This window comes from Arachis hypogaea, chromosome 18, assembly GCF_003086295.3.
Source record: "Arachis hypogaea cultivar Tifrunner chromosome 18, arahy.Tifrunner.gnm2.J5K5, whole genome shotgun sequence".
NCBI classification, from domain to species: Eukaryota; Viridiplantae; Streptophyta; class Magnoliopsida; order Fabales; family Fabaceae; genus Arachis; species Arachis hypogaea.
The window spans coordinates 15,571,609-15,589,358 of NC_092053.1; the positions used below are offsets into that span (position 1 = coordinate 15,571,609).

At 29.9% G+C, this 17,750-nt stretch overlaps 1 protein-coding gene across 2 annotated transcripts; it reads left to right on the forward strand.

The window, feature by feature from the left end:
* Positions 1–11,734: 11,734 nt before the first annotated feature.
* On the forward strand, positions 11,735–17,265 carry LOC112773157 (gibberellin 2-beta-dioxygenase 8-like). 2 transcript variants are annotated; one of them, XM_025818218.3, is made up of 4 exons: positions 11,735–11,881; positions 12,680–13,172; positions 15,580–15,919; positions 16,773–17,265. In XM_025818218.3, exons 2-4 carry the CDS (start codon positions 12,721–12,723, stop codon positions 17,007–17,009), a joined length of 1,029 nt encoding a protein of 342 aa, XP_025674003.1. In that variant the 5' UTR covers positions 11,735–11,881; positions 12,680–12,720; the 3' UTR covers positions 17,010–17,265. The 2 variants fall into 2 exon arrangements, with proteins under 2 accessions (XP_025674003.1, XP_025674004.1); XM_025818219.3 differs by lacking the exon at positions 11,735–11,881 and having other exon boundaries at positions 11,904–13,172.
* Positions 17,266–17,750: the final 485 nt, after the last annotated feature.

The window sequence follows — 17,750 nt, forward strand, 5'->3', positions numbered from 1 at the left end:
CTAAAAATGCCTATACCAAAGTCAGTTTAAAAAAATGGCTCCAAAATCCACAAAAGGCTAAGAGCTCATAAAGAAGTTTGTTTGAAAAATGGCATAAACTCCGGAATAACATTGAGAAAAGTTAAGAAAACTTTGGTCACACTTCCTCTTTTTCCATAATTAACAAAAAAAAGAGAGCTTTTTCCCCCTTATTTTCATGTTAAAATTTTATTTATCCTAAATCTAAGATAATTTTTTTGGAAAAGAAAAAGATAATATATACTTATATATAAAAAGAATTGGAATACTTTAGCTATTTTTTTTCTTTTTTATATTTATCTCTTATATTTAAACATTGAATTATAATATTATATTTATTTATTGTGTTATATAAAAAATAATAAATAAGTTACAACTTGATAAAGAAATACTCTTTCAGCGTTAATTTTATTAAAAGCACCTTCTGGCATGCACCGAATTTGTTGGGTCAATGCCCTTGTTATAGAATTTGAGCCTTTCTGTAGTTTTTCTGCCTCACCAAAATAAGAAATGGTAAGTAATTCTATCATACTATCATGTACTATTCAAGAGGGTAGTTAGGTATAGTTTTGAGACAAATATAATCTAATTAAAGTTAGGTATAGTTTTGGGACAAATATAATCTAATTAAAGTTTTACAATTTTACAATCAAAATAAAAATTAAGTAATTATCTTTATCTAATGTAAAAATTAGAAAAGCTAGGCTTTTACTCCCTACTCAGTCTCTGAGCTGCGGTGCAAAATCAATTAGCTGCAAATTCTATTTTGGCTCACTTTTATTTGACACAACAATCTTACTTCTTCAGCTTGATGATTCGTCTCAATAGGACCTTTGACAATAGTCCTCTTATTCAGGATTTAAAGGCACTTCAAGAGAATCCTCACTAGTTCTCAGCACACAAATTTTAAGAGGAAATGTTACTACAATCAGCAAGCATGGAATTGAATCAGTTAATTTAGAAAGACATCTAGCCACAGTTAAGCATGATTCAAATAAAACTAAAACACCTGAAACTCCAAAGGTTGTAAAGTTTTAACAGATTAAGCTATAAGTCTATCAAAGCTAGAGAGAGGGATTAAAAAGTAAACATTTCTTTTTCTAATAGGATTTCAGCAACACCATCGCATCATAATACAACCCACTAAATTCATTCTTGAGACTTGAGCTTACGGCTTAAACCAATAAACCTTTTCAAGAGATGACTCATGACATAGTATCAAAATTTCTATGACCAATTAATCTTGAATTCAATTATTGTTGCCTACCATTCTTGAAAAAAAATTAAATATATAAATTAAACTTCAAAGAAGGTAACGTGAACATATGAATTGCTTAAGAACCATGAAAGGATTCGCCATAAACTAGCATCAAGCCATAACAAGAGTACAAACCTCAACCTTTAGTCATAAACACGAACAACAACAACCATTGCAAAAGCTGCATTCCAATAAGATTAAATATAACAAAAATAAATTAAAAAAAAAACACCAATCCCAAATAAAATAAAAATTAGAGAATACCAGAAACTTAAACCATTAACTATACCTTATTACAGCACTTCATTGCTACTGTACGAAGTATTCTCATCATATACCTACAATATCAGTAATATAATATCATTAGTACTAGCTAATAAGCAGCAATTAAAACTTTGTCATACCTCATTGGTAAAAATACTTACCATTGAATCATCTTCAACGTTCATGTGATCATCCGAGTCATTATCAACTGTGTCATTTCCACGGCCTTCTAACTGTGAAATGCCGCGACGAACACGACAAGTTGTTCGATTGTGGCCCTTCATGCCACACTGTCCACATCGATGTTTTCTTTTTTTGGACTGTGAAGTCCTCCCTTTTGTCCTACATTTTCTTGGGTCTCTTGGCATGCTATGTCCCAGATCGTTGGTTGCAAGCCCAGCTCCAGAAGCATTTACTTGTACATCATCTCTTACACTATCTACATCATTGACCAACTCTTTTTGTGTAGCATCTTCCTCCTTAAATTGTTTCAACAAATTCATAGCCATTTCCCGTGTAAAGATAAATCTCTCGTTATCTTGGCAAGCAAAGTTGGCTAGTTGTCTAAACCAATCCATCAAACAACCGTATTGACTTAGCATCAAAGAATCCTAATGAAATCCGACCGCATTTTGCAAACCTACTTTGGTAGTCTTGGTCCACTGAGGCAAGACTAATGACCTTGGCAACTCTTCTATATCTTCATGCACCAAGACGCAAACTATGTGTTCACAAGGTATGCCAAATGATTCCATTCTCATACATGAACAATTGAATTCCATCTCAATGTCACAACAGAATACATGCCACATCTCATTTGGCGTTCGGTCCAAACCGATAGAGTAAATCACATAAGAGCCAGTTTGCCTCATATTTATTACCTTCATTGATGTAGCCCGTACAAGGATTGGTTGGAACATATGAAATATTGATAGGGTGTAAACATTGGCAGCACTCCTCTCTAACTGTTGAAAACAAGTTTGCATACTGGGTCTCCCATTCATAGATGCGAGGTCAGCCTGGACCTCTTTCCACCTTATATGGTTGAAACATCGATTAAAGTGAATGAACTCAACCAGATTGTACCTTGAATTGACATACTTTGCAATGATTGAGTTTATAGAAGTAGTCCAAAAACCAGCAAAAAACTTCCCTCTTATATGTGCAGTTGCCCATGAATGTCTCTTTTTATACATATCTAGGACCCAATTCTTGTTTTCGACACCAAATCCTTGATGAGTGGATAATTTATACACTTTTTGGCATTGTTTTTAGTATGTTTTTAGTATATTTTAGTTAGTTCTTATTATGTTTTTATTAGTTTTTATTCAAAATTCACATTTCTGGACTTTACTATGAGTTTGTGTATTTTTCTATGATTTCAGGTATTTTCTGGCTGAAATTGAGGGACCTGAGCAAAAATCTGATTCAGAGGCTGAAAAAGGACTACAGATGCTGTTGGAAGTACTCAAAGTGGATTTTCTGGAGCTACAGAAACCTAATTGGTGCGCTCTCAATTTCATTGGAAAGGAGACATCCTGGGCTTACCAGCAATATATAATAGTCTATACTTTGCCCGAGATTTGATGGTCCAAACCGGCGTTCCAAGTCAGCATAAAAATTCTGGCGTCAAAATGTCAGAACTGGCATAAAAGCTGGAGTTAAACGCCCAAATTGGCACAAAAGCTGGCGTTTAACTCCAAGAAAAGTCTCTACATATGAAAGCTTCAATGCTCAGCCCAAGCACACACCAAGTGGGACCGGAATAAGATTTCTGCATTAATTACTCATTTCTGTAAACCCTAGGCTACTAGTTCTCTATAAATAGGACCTTTTGCTATTATACTTTTCATCTTCGGATCATCTTGGTTCTTCTGGTTCCTCTCTGGGGCCGAAACCAATGAACACCATTATCACTTTTGTATTTTCAACGGTGGAGTTTCTACACACCATAGATTAAGGTGTGGAACTCTGCTGTTCCTCATGAATTAATGCAAAGTACTATTATTTTTCTATTCAATTCACGCCTACTTCATCTCTAAGATATATACTTGTTCTTCAACTTGATGAATGTGATGATCCGTGACACTCATCACCATTCTCACCTATGAACGCGTGCCTGACAACCACTTCCATTCTACATGCAAACAAGCTTGAATGTGTATCTCTTAGGTTTCTAATCTAAGATTGGAACCTTTGTGGTATAGGCTAGAATTATTGGCGGCCATTCCTGAGATCCGAAAAGTCTAAACCTTGTCTGTGATATTCCGAGTAGGATCTGGGAAGGGATGACTGTGACGAGCTTTAAACTCGCGAGTGTTGGGCATAGTGACAGACGCAAAAGGATCAATGGATCCATCATCTTTCTTTGGCTTAGTGGCATGTATTTCCATGGTGCTCGTTTTTCCAGTTATGAAGCATGGCTAAGTGATCCAACTCACATTGGACCTAGTGCCCAAGTGGTTTGGCCAATAGTGGGCCAAGAAATATTAAATGGTGATGTTGGCGGGGGTTTCCGAGGAATACAAATAACCTCCGGTTTTTTCCAGATTTGGCAAGCATCTGGAATAACTAGTGAATTACAACTTTATTGCACCGCAATTGGTGCATTAGTATTTGCAGCCTTAATGCTTTTTGCTGGTTGGTTTCATTATCACAAAGCTGCTCCAAAATTGGCTTGGTTCCAAGATGTAGAATCTATGTTGAATCACCATTTGGCAGGATTATTTCAACATGATCGAGAACCGACAGATGATTAGCCGTGCGGTGACAGCGCATTTGGACCATTTTCACTGAGAGGACGGGAGGTAGCCATTGACAACGGTGAAACCCAACATAAAGCTTGCCATGAAAAGGAGTATGAATGATTGGATGAAGACAATAGGAAAGCAGAAGTTCAGGAGGAACAAAGCATCTTCATACGCTTATCTGAAATTCTCACCAATGAATTACATAAGTATCTCTATCTTATTTTATATTTTATTCATCTTTTAATTATCAATTCTCCATAACCATTTGAATCCATCTGACTGAGATTTACAAGATGATCATAGCTTGCTTCAAGCCGACAATCTCCGTGGGACCGGCCCTTACTCACGTAAGGTTTATTACTTGGACGACCCAGTACACTTGCTGGTTAGTTGTGCGGAGTTGTGACAAAGAGTTGAGATTACAATTGTGCGTACCAAGTTGTTGGTGTCATTGATGATCATAATTTCGTGCACCAATCCCTCAACTATTTCAAACCACTTTTGATGAAATACATCAATTTCATAGTCTCCTAACATACACTTTTTAAACATGGAGGTAAAATGGGGCTTCCCAATGTTACTTGTTGCATTGCGAATCAGATGCCACGCACATAATCTATGATGTGCATTAGGAAACTCTTTCTCAATGGCGAACTTCATTGATAGATCACCATCCGTGATAACCGAAACAGGTGCTTTCCCATTCATTGCCACCTTCAGTTGTTGTAACAACCACCTATATGTGTCTTTTTCCTCATCACAAATTAAAGCAGCAGCAAAGATAATTGTTTGATTGTGATGATTGACAGCAGAAAATACCACCAATAGACACATATATTTATTCCTCTTATAGGTAGCATCAAAAGCCAACACATCGCCAAATAATGAGTAATCTGCCCTACTGAGACCATCGCACTAGAATAAATTGCACAAAGTACCATCGGCATCCATGTGATGATTAAAATAGAGAGAAGGGTTATTTGTTGCTTGATCTTCTAGATACTTCAAAGCTGCATATGCATCACCAGGTAATTGGCGCCTCTGCTTTGCTATTTTATTGTACATGTCCCTTTGCGTGAAGAGATACTCGTAGCCACCTGCCTGATTTGCTAATGCCCGATATATCTACTCAACAATAATCCCACCCTTTTTCATGTTAATCATGTGGCCAATATCATCCTCAGACATGAATCTATGCCCAGAAGCAATCCAGTCAACCGAGGATCCAGAAGCGGATGATTGTGTTCATCAGAAAAATAAGAAATAAACCAACGACCACTAGGTGCATCTAGACGAATCTCCATCATTGCACTGTAGCCACACCTTGTCTCGGGAGTAGGTTTTCTCTTAAAGTTTTCAATGCCATAATTATTTTGCGGTCTAAATCCTTACGCCCGCACGACTCTTCTTAGTCCTATTCTTCCGAGCACTAAAGCCTCTTGTCCTTGCATATCTATTGTAGAACTCAAATGCAATGTCGACATCAGAAAAATGAAAATGACATACATCTTCGTCCCTGATGTTCTAAAATTCAATCATCCCAATGTCTTCGAGTGAGTCAATGTTATACCCTTCATCGAAGCCGTGATAATCGAACATTGGTTTCACATTTGTGTCGTCCTCATCCATATAATCCACGTCAACTTCTCTTCCATATCTTCCTCCTGCTCATCCTGATCATATGATATATGCTCGCTACTAACCCTTCATGAGAAAATTCCTGACCCATTACTTCCTGAACACCAATACACAATTCAAAATGAAGCTTAAGTTTGTATATAAATTTCCCAACATGATAAGAACAAATATTTTTAAAATAGAGACCAAATAGTACGGTAAAAGTAGAACCATTGAACTTGATATCGTCCGCACACCGAGTACTAGCCATCACAAATCACAATCTTTTAAAATTAAAAATAATCCAATAGTGTCAATCTTAGAAACCATGGAATTGGACACGAGTTTCATTTATTGTATTAAGGGGAAAAATAAAGAAGCGTGAATCCAAAATCTAATGGTGGAACTAGAAGAGTAAAAACAGAAACACAAGAACAAAGTAAAGGCTTTTATACACTAAAATTTTCATTTTTAGGGGAGAGGGACATCCCCCCCACCAAAAAAAAGTATATACTAACTTCTAAATTCACAATTAATAAAAAGGAAAAATCTAGTAGCTACACAGATCAATGAGTATAAAAAAAAAGAATGGACTCTAACTTGGTCAAATTTCATCCATAGATGCTTAAACTTTTTGTTTGTTCCCATTACACATTCAGTAGAAGCAGTAGACAGGTATTGAAATAAAAGGCAATATAATATTATATATAATATGCCAATGCCTGGGTAAGAAAGGGTAATAGAATTGCATCTTCCATAAATATCTGCACGAAATCACAATCAAGGAAAAAATATTTGTTCAAGGAAACATACCTCCTTCAAAGAATGAAACAAGAGATACTGTTTCTTCTGCCGATTATCAATCTGATCCAAGATAAACGGTAAGTATTTTGGAAGATTGCCAACAGCGATATTACCAAGAGCATAAGAAGCATCATACTTTATCTCTTCAAAAGGAGATTGGAAGGATTCAATTACAATATTTTCTATATGAGCATGTGTACTAAGATCCATCCTCCTACCAATCTCTCCTAAACGTAATAATGTCATATACGGGAATTTGCAGTGTTCAACAAATTTACAAATAGTTAACAATTCAACTGGAAATATTAGAGCAAAGATAAAGAATATTAAACATAAAAATCACAAAAAGTTAAGGTGAAAGCTAGCTTCATACGGAATATGTTTATAAAGTTGCATAAAAATCCAATCACAGACATTATCATAAAAAGAATGCTCTTTTTGTTTAGCACAAGCACATCAAGTATCTCTAGTTAAAATATGTATCAGATATATCAAGCAAATCAAAAATATTATGAAAAGTAGTTGAATTCTTAATTACAATTAATACAATTTAATTTTAGATGTCTACACTGCATTGAAGGAAATCTCTTTTTCGATTCAACCCACACTTTCATAATACAGTATTCAGATACTAACAACTTGAACTCAACTACTAATCACTTGAACAAATTATTCAAATACCAATTTAGGATACAGTATTCAGTAAGCAAATAACAAAATATTAAAAAATCACACAATTTGAAGATCTAGTAAATTCTTAGATCAATGTATTTGGATATAAATTGTATCTAAGTACAATGATATACTAGATTTTCAAAGTGACAAATGTAAGGGAATGAAGTGGAAAAGTAAGGTTCCATCCAAATTGCATACCTTGCTTTTGCTGTTGATGTATTCAGTGAGTTTTTGCTTCCTTCTTAGAATAAATCAGTTTCAAGTTTCCTGGACCAACTTCAATTGTATCCTTCTGATTCCTTGATTTGTATGGTGTATATGTCTCTGAAATAGTAGCTACAATAGCAGTAAAAACAATAATTTCATCAGTTATCACATATAAAAAGTTTTTCTTGGTTGCTTTTATAAACATGACTCATCATGTTCTGAGAATTGGATCACCCATGAGGATTAACCTGCTTGTTTAGCTTTAGATACATAGTAAGTGCTAAAACTGAGTGGCGGGACAATAGCCGAAAATGCAAGCCAGTATTTAGGTTTTTTAATGACAGAGGAAAAGCAAGAAAAGGGATCCATGAATTGAAAAGGCATAATGATTAACTAACCTCCAAGCGTTGAGGCAGCGTCTTGCGCGGTGGAGGGAGCGTCTTGCGCGGCGGCAGCGTCTTGCGTGGCGGCGGCAGGTTGCGCGGCGGCGGTCGCAGGTTGCGGCGTGTTGCAGCTAATGAGATTTGCAGCAGAGGAAGAGGAAGAGAAGAATGTAGGAATTAAAATTAGATAAAAATCCTAGCAGACCTTCTCTTCTCTGAATGCTTCTAATGTGAGAATGAAAGGAAAAGGGAAAACGTTAAAAACTAATAATTTGAGGGATCAAAATGCAATTAGTAATTTTTTCGAAAAAGAAAAAAGGGGTATATTTTGTAATTATTTTGATGATGGTTAATGATACACCTACAAGAATGTAGGAGTAAGGAATCCATGGCCTGAACTTACATTCATTTAACTAAAAGAAAGAAAGAAATAAGGAAAATAAGAAGAAGAAGAAAAAAATACAGCATTAGAGGAAACATTTTTCTGTACAAAAATACTATTTGTACATTAAAATCAGCCACCAATATATTTGTGTATAAATACATGTGTGGTTTAATTTATTTTTAATGTATATTTGTATTACAGTATGTATTTTATATCGGTGGCTGACTTTGGTGACTAATTTTAGTGTACATGTAGCATAACTCATTTCTGTGTTTGCAACAAATTTGGGTGTAAAACGAAGATATTTGGGTGTAACACGAAGATATTTGGGTATATTTTAAGGAATTTTGAGTGAATTTCTATTCTGATAAGTTTTGCATAATTCAGAAGTCTTCCTCTTCTTCCTCCTAATCTTCTGCTGCTTATCTTTTTTTTTTTTTTTTCATCATCATCACCATCTTTTTCTTCTTTTTTTCTTATTCATTTTTTCCTTTTTGTTTTACCTTCTCAAGTTTCTTCTTATTTTACTCTCTTAACAAGAATAAAAATAAAAAATTCAAACAAAGAAGAAGAAGAAACACATAATGCTCCAAAATTACTTGAAAAATGATGAACTTACATTCATTTAACTAAAAGAAAGAAAGAAATAGGAAAAAAAAGAAGAAAAAAATACAGTATTAGAGAAAACATTTTTCTGTACAAAAATGCTATTTGTACATTAAAATCAGCCACCAATGTATTTGTGTATAAATACATGTGTGGTTTTATTTATTTTCAATGTATATTTGTATTCCAGTATGTATTTTATACTGATGGCTGATTTTGGTGGCTGATTTTAGTGTACACGTAGCATAACTTATTTCTGTATTTGCAGCAAATTCGGGTATAAAACGAAGATATTTGAGTGTAACACGAAGATATTTGGATGTATTTTAAAGAATTTTGGGTGTATTTTTATTCTGATAAGTTCTGCATAATTCAGAATTCTTCTTCTTCTTCCTCCTCCTCATCTTCTGCTGGTTCTTTTTTTTCATCTTCATCACCATCTTCTTCTTCTTTTTTTTCTTATTCATCTTTTCCTTTTTGTTTTACCTTCTTAAGTTTCTTCTTGTTTTACTCTCTTAATAAGAATAAAAACAAAAAAATCAAATAAAGAAGAAAAAACACATAATGCTCCAAAATTACTTGGAAGAGGATGAACTTACATTCATTTAACTAAAAGAAAGAAAGAAATAAGAAAAAGAAGAAGAAAAAAAAATGCAGCATTAGAAGAAATATTTTTCTGTACAAAAATGCTATTTATACACTAAAATCAGCCACTAAAATCATTCACCAATGTATTTTTGTATAAATACATGTGTGGTTTAATTTATTTTTAATGTATATTTGTATTCCAGTATGTATTTTATACCGGTGGCTGACTTTGGTGGCTGATTTTAGTGTATACGTAGCATAACTCATTTCTGTATTTACAGCAAATTTGGGTGTAAAATGAAGATATTTGGGTGTAACACGAAGATGTTTGGGTGTATTTTAAGAAATTTTGGGTGTATTTTTATTATGATAAGTTCTGCATAATTCAGAACTCTTCCTCTTCCTCCTCCTCATCTTCTGCTGTTTCTTCTTCTTCATCTTCTTATTTCATATTCTCATAATTCTTTTTGGGAGGAAAAAATCAAACAAAAAAAAATACATAATGTTGCAAAATCAAAAGAAGAAGAGGAGAAACACGACGATGAAGATGAAACACGTGAAGAAACAGGAGGAGAAACACAAAGAAGAAGGAGAAGAAGAAGGAAGAAGAGGAGGAAGAGGAGAAACGTGAAAAAAAAATGACAGCTGTGATTTTTATCGAGAAAAAAGAAGAAGAGTCGTTCATAACGGTAAATAAGCGCTTTGGAAACGTAATACGTGTGTTAATACGCTTACGTGGAAAACAAAAAATTCTGATTTTTTTCCTAAATAAGTATAGATAAAGTTTTAATAGAAAAAGCAAATGTAAAAAGTATATTAATATAGGAAAATTTATTTTTCATATTTTTATTATTTTGATCAACACTCTTAAAATATTTATTTATTAGCTAAATTCTAAAGATAATTAAGTCGGAGAATGATGAATTTTAGGTCTTAGGATCAAGGAGAAAAGTCGCCTGTCAATAGATAATGGAGTAATGGACCCGTGACGGCGTGACCACCAGAATCAAATCCACATTTTCACGATGAGAGAAGTGATTAAAAGATGGATTTTTTTTCCCTTAAAAAAAACCACACAACCAGCACCTCCTCAACCCCGGAATTATACACAAGTACTTTAAATACAACAAAAACCACAAAATTAGCCATTGTTGCTTTTTTTTTTTTTTAATTTCTTTTATGATTATATTAATGAACTCATACATTTAAAAATAGAAAAATTACTGTGAAAAAAAAACAATACAATTGTTAACTTTTTTTTATAATTAGAATATCCATCTCCAATTAATTTGAATTGGTCCAATAGTCATAAATTCATAACTTATTTTACTTATATCTTATCGTATTTCGATTTATAAAAACACACTCTAATATTATTCCCAGATAATAAACACTTGCACCTGAATTCGTCTTTGGATGTACAGATCTATCTCTATAAGTATCCTACCCCATCTCTATTTATTCCGGGAATCCGGACACTTTTAAAATTTAATATACAAAATTAGAACTTAAAATTTATAAAATAATAATAAAAAAATTAAGATTCAAACAATATTTTACAAAATATCAATGTCTAGTTACTAAATAAATTATCACAATATTCAAAAAATTATAATATTACAATAAATTAAAAAATCATATATAAAAAAAATGAATACGAACGAATTCACCTTAAATCCAAACCTGACCTGTCTTCGTAAGAGAACCCATCCTAATTGAATGGGGATAAAACGAGTATCCACATATATGAATAAAAATGTCATTCCTAACAAAAGACTATTCCTAGTTAGCTTGTAAATCTCTTAATAAATAAGACATCTGATTTAATAATAAAAAATATTATATTAATATGAGAAAAAGAGTTGGTTAATATTTATTCAAACATAAGACAAAAATAAATAAAAAAATATTTATCACCTAATGTTTTTTTAATTTATTATTTTCAACAAAACTTTAATAACAGGGAGTTCTCTTCATTTACCTATCTCAGCAATTTAATTTACACAAAATCATTTGGCATATTGCAGTGTTGCAATATTATTATTGTGTGTCCCTTCTTTCTCTGTTTCTATGGCTAGCCGCGTGTTCTCGTCTTTAGCCATATACTCGTTAGCTTTACTATATAGTGCCATTATGGTTTCATGCCTATAAATAATAATGGAGTAATGTATGCAAATGCAACTACATTCACATTCACAATCTAGCATATATACTTTATTTCATTACTATTCAAATTTAGAATCCCTTCTCTTGATCACTTTATTCTGCATATGAAGCTGGTTAACGTACCGTAATAATCAATTATTTCAGACTCAAGCACTTACAGGTAATTTGGTCTCTTGTCATTGTTGAAGTTTTATATATATATATATATATATATATCATGTTTAACCAAATTGGAATGTGAATAAACAGAACACTGATAACTATGTACTTATCCACTTAAATAAGTGTTAAGATTCAAGTTGCGCGTTAATAAGTTGAAAAATAAGAATAGAACACTGATAGCTATGTAACGCTTATAATTTATTACTAAAAATGTTGGTCTCTAACATTCTCCTCCGAATTTTTTAACTTATATCAGATATTGATTTAGCATGCATCGAGCCTAATGTCTCACAAACGAATATAAAGTTGAGGACATGTTTGGCTATTTTTAATTTAATTTAAGATTCTCATAACATCACTGAATAGATATATATGGGGATTATTATAATATTGGCCTAAGTGGCGGTTCCAAATTATTATATAGTAGATATACACTTATTAGAAAGACAGACGAGACAGCTAGCACTAGCCGACGTTATGTCCTGTGCTTTTTTCAGGCCAACAACATATATAGAGAATATAAATATGTCGGCAATCTTACACAAATTTCTTATAAATAATAATCCCAACGGTTCATGCAAAAATCCAACTTAATTAAACAGCATTTAATCTCAATTAAATGGACAGTAATTATATTAGTAATTGTTGTGATCAACATTAAGTGCTTGTAGCACCAAGCATGCATCAAAAGTTTGTTTCTCGAACTTTCTAGTATGTTGTATTGTATTTGTTGCAATTAATTAAACTAGTGATATAACTATTTCACTCTTATATATATATATATATATATATATAGATTACTACTCCACAGAGTAATACATAACTCCAAAAAGAAAAATGGATTATGAACCTCCATTCCTAGAAACCTACAAGACCCTTTTGCAAGAAGAAGATTCAAACCGCAATAATGACTTGTTACTGGTGGAGAATTTTGATGATGAGATAGAGCTACCTTTGATTGATCTTAACCGGTTGAATGAAAATAATCTTGATGAGAGAGATGAGTGCATGGAAGAGATAAGTGATGCTGCAAGGAGATGGGGTTTCTTTCAGATTGTGAATCATGGTATTTCAAAGGATCTTCTTGGTATGATGCTGTTTGAGCAAATGAAACTGTTCTATCAACCTTTTGTGAAAAAATCTTCAGATAATTTTCTTGGTTTGCCTCCAAGAACTTATAGATGGGGAAACCCATCTGCTACTAATTTGAAGCAATTGTTATGGTCCGAAGCATTTCATTTTCCTATTTCAGATATATCAATGATGGACAACCAGCACAAAAGTCTCAGGTATATGTTATTTTTTTTTGAGAAATGTTATTTGTCTTTTAAATTTTTTTTAGCCAATATTTTAATTTAAATAATATTATTTAATTAATTTAAATATTTATTTTTATAGAAATTTATTTATTTTTTTATGAAAAGTTATTTATTTTTTAGTTTTTTTCTCTTTTAAAAGTTGAATGATAAATAATTTTTAAAAGATATCTAACTGTACTAATTTTTTTTTATAAAAAATAAATATTGTTATTTTTATCTTGATGATGTCATTTCTTTTTATAAATTAATATAAATATATAATATAAAAAAATTATGTGTGAATTGACATTATTATTTTCTTTTATTATGATGTTATATATAGAAATAATCTTAGCTTACTCTACTCTACCTATATGGTGTTTATTTGAAATTAATTTGATTAGTAAATTCTCTCTCTCTCTCTTTCTCTCTCTCTCTCTATATATATATATATATATCAACTATTAAATTAGTTATTAGTATAAAATACATGTTGAAATATAAATATACATTAAAAAATAAATTAAATTATACATATATTTATACACAAATATATTAATAGTTGATTTTAGTGACTAATTTTAGTATATAAATAATATTTTTGATATATATAAAATAGGGATTTTTTAATAAATAATGAAAATAACACTTGCTAAGATTTCCATTTTTAATATGGGTTTGATATATTTTTGTCTGTTTTTTATTTTTAATATTTTATGTTCTCAAATTAAACTTTTATAAAAGATAATAAAAATAATAATTTTTTTATTTATTGTGGTTGATTTTATCTGCAGAAAATTCTAACAAAATTACAATCACACTGCATCTACATTTTTTAGAGTAAGTATTATTTTGATATTAGTATTTTTTAACAACTAATATTTTTTATTTTATTAATTAAAAATAATTTATATAACTAATTAATAATAATTATATTTTAATATAAATATAAAAAATACTAAGATTAAAAATAAAATTAATTAAATATTTTATTTTTTAAGCAAATTTAATATATTAAATACATTTTAAAAATGTATTTCAATTTATAAAAATTACCACCTTTAATAATTTTACTGATGTAAGACTGTAAGTATTGTCATTCATTTTACTCATATTAAAAGTACTCTGGACCTTTGTCATAACTACTGGTTAGAATTTGTACTGTCTAATTATTACTTAGTTTAATCTTATGAGTACTCATTAATTAATTAAAAAAATAAAATTAATATTTTTTATTAATATTAATCAATATTTAATTAATATTTTATATATTAAATTTAAAATTTAAAATATTAATTAAATATTATTTATAAATAATAAATTTTATTAATCATATAATATTTTGTTATTAACCAATGAAATATATGGCATCTTACCAAATTTTTCTTTGTACTTCAATTATATAGCATAGATGTTTAGACAATGCATGTATATATTAACCTAACTATTTATTGAACATTAAAGGTGAAAAGTAGTATATTTCATAATTGTTGGAATAGTATAATTAATGCGACAATATGATTGACCAATTATATGAATAATCAATGACTCCACTATTTTATATCTTTAATAATTTCATACTTTTGACTAATTTGTCACAATATTCCTATTAAATATTCTGATTGCTTACTTAGGAGTGTTGAAGTCATAAATTAAAAAAAATTAAAGTTGGATATACTAATTAAATTTTATTGAACAATTTTTTTACTACTAGCTCAAATATTTTTTTTCATTCTCTTCTCTTTCTATGTCTGAAATAATTAGAAAGGTTGATGAATTAGTTATACATAAATTATCTCCAATTCTCTTGCTCTTTTTTATTTTTTTATTTTTATTTTCAATCCCTATTTTAAATCCACTCTTTAATCTATTTTAACTATAATAAGAAAAAAAAGTTATTAGTATAAATAACTAATCTAAAAGAAGCAGGAGACAATAGACCAATAGGAAAAACAACTTGAGGAGTAATATTTATAATATAACTTTTTTTATTAGTAGAAGTTTATTGAATTAACAATATGACAACATTAAACTACTTTTAAAATGTTGAACAATTGGATTTATATGATATGACGATTTTTTTTATATAAAATTGGTATTTTTTAAATTCAAATAAAGTAAATTTTACATTAAAAAAATTGGTTCGATGTAAAGATGTTTTTTCTTATACTCATTATTGTATATTCATTATATTTTTTTAACCCGCGACTTCTTCAATAAATATGAAAAGACTATACCATTTGAGCTATAATTCATTGGCTTATTATTATTATTATTATTATTATTATTATTATTATTATTATTATTATTATTATTATTATTATATGCTTTATGCATTTTTATTTTTTATTAATTTATACATAATTAATAAGTACATCTTTCATTAAATTTGATGCAGATGGAACATTGAAGCCCTTGCAGCAGCAGCAGTTACCCCACTAGCCCAATGCTTGGCAGAAACTTTGGCTTGCAAAATGAAGATGATTATGAAATCCAAGAATTATTTCAAAGAGAATTGTTTTCAAGAAAGTTCTATAATTAGACTGAATAGATATCCTCCATGTCCAAAACTATTATCTTCAAAGTTATATGGACTTATGCCCCACAATGACTCAAGTTTTCTTAGTATTGTTTATCAGGACCATGTAGGAGGATTGGAATTATTAAAAGATGGAAAATGGATTCGTGTGAAGCCTAATCCAGGAGCTCTGGTTATCAACATTGGAGATTTATTTCAGGTGATTCATCATTTAATTAATTAATTGTTCTCAGAATATTTTCTATATACGTGCATGCCAGACTTAATTTTTTTAAGATTTCTAAAAGAGTTCAATATAATCAGATTTATTATAAACTAAATAAATATAAAAATCAATAAAAACATACTCAAAATAAAAATTTATTCATAATATATTCTACAAAATACTGTACTTTTTTTTAAATATTTATACTTTTTATCAGTTTTTCCGTTAACAACTAGTTAAAAAAATTTAGAAATTTTATCTGGTTTATTAGTTCAAATTATATAGTGATTATTTTTAAAATAATTGTGATCATTGATAAAGAGGGTTATAATAATGTCCGTTGGGTATACTTTGTTGATTTCATTACCAATTATTAGTACCACTTCATTATTAGTATTTTTGTTTAAAAGTTGACCTAAATTGACTCAAAGACTTGAAATATATATGATTGTAATAGTACCCTTAAACAAGCAATAAAAATAACTACGCTAGCACATGACCTAATAATTAATAATGTTAAGTGTTTTTTTGTTTTTCTTAAAAAAAATCTCTAATATTTAAGCACAATGCTACTTTCTTGTTGCCCTATTACTTACTTTTAAATTTGGAAATGATTAGAATAGTGTATTATTATTCTTTAATTCATAGTTTAAATTCCAAGAATTTTTTGCTCATATGACATATGGAGTAAGAATTTCTTTGGCATAGAACATGTAAAAATATCTTTCTCTTTCTCTTGCCCCGAAATATTTTTTTTGAATTAAGCACGATACATTTACATATACACCTTAGCTTTAATAATTCTGTAAGAATATAATAATTTAATAGTTTGTTTCCATTCTTACAGGCATTGAGCAATGGTATATACAAAAGTATAAAACACAGAGTGGTAGTTTCCCAAAAGGAAGAGAGGTACTCAGTAGCATTCTTCTATTGCCCTTTGTTGGAGACATTGATACAAAGTCATAGCCATACCAAGCCAGCTATGTACAAAAATTTCACTTTTAGAGAATATAGAGAGCAAAATGAGAAAGCTGTCAAACAAACTGGTGATAAAATCGGGCTCTCTAAATTTCTTTTATAGATAAATATACCCTTAATATATAACAATTAGACTTGTAGTAATCTATTACGGTGATGACATATCTATGTATTTCTTCTTCTTAATTAGTATATATATTATTATAGATGAAATAAGGTGTCTATGTACTCACATGAAAATAACTAAATTATTGACATGTATTATATTAAATAATTTAATTAAATATATTAAATTATTTAATAATTTTCAGTTATCATTCTTCTATAAATACCAACACATAATTATATTAAGATATTTATATGTCATGCAGCTTTAAGTAATGATCTTCAAAATTATGTACTATGTTTTACCGATTGACAGACTTAAATAGTTTATTTTGTGGTGACATTTAAATTTGTCAATGATATATTTTTTTGCAATGATAAGTATAACATAATTTATTTATAATATATTTGAAATATTTTAAATTTGAAAAAATATGTATGTATGTAATGTAATTATTTCTTTTTTAAAATTTATCTTCATTAATCATACAAAATTCATGTTAAAAATTTTATGAAAAAATTACATTAATAAAATTACTTAATTAATTTTGTATTAGAAATTTTAGAAAGATGTTTGCAGTTAATATACAGTAAAAATTTAAATTGATTCTCAAAAAATTCTAAATCAATACTTTGTTCTCAAGCAAATTTATAGAGCACTATGTTATTGAAAATTTTCTATTTAGATAGATTTGTGCCTCAGTGTGATTTTGAAAGGAACTAAGTTGTTACCATATAA

Bases quoted from the DNA above. Each gene is read 5' to 3' on its own strand.
- LOC112773157 (XM_025818218.3), top strand. From the start codon at position 12,721: ATGGATTATGAACCTCCATTCCTAGAAACCTACAAGACCCTTTTGCAA. The intron at 13,173-15,579 runs GTATATGTTATT...AATTTGATGCAG, and splicing joins AACCAGCACAAAAGTCTCAG to ATGGAACATTGAAGCCCTTG. The intron at 15,920-16,772 runs GTGATTCATCAT...CCATTCTTACAG, and splicing joins ACATTGGAGATTTATTTCAG to GCATTGAGCAATGGTATATA.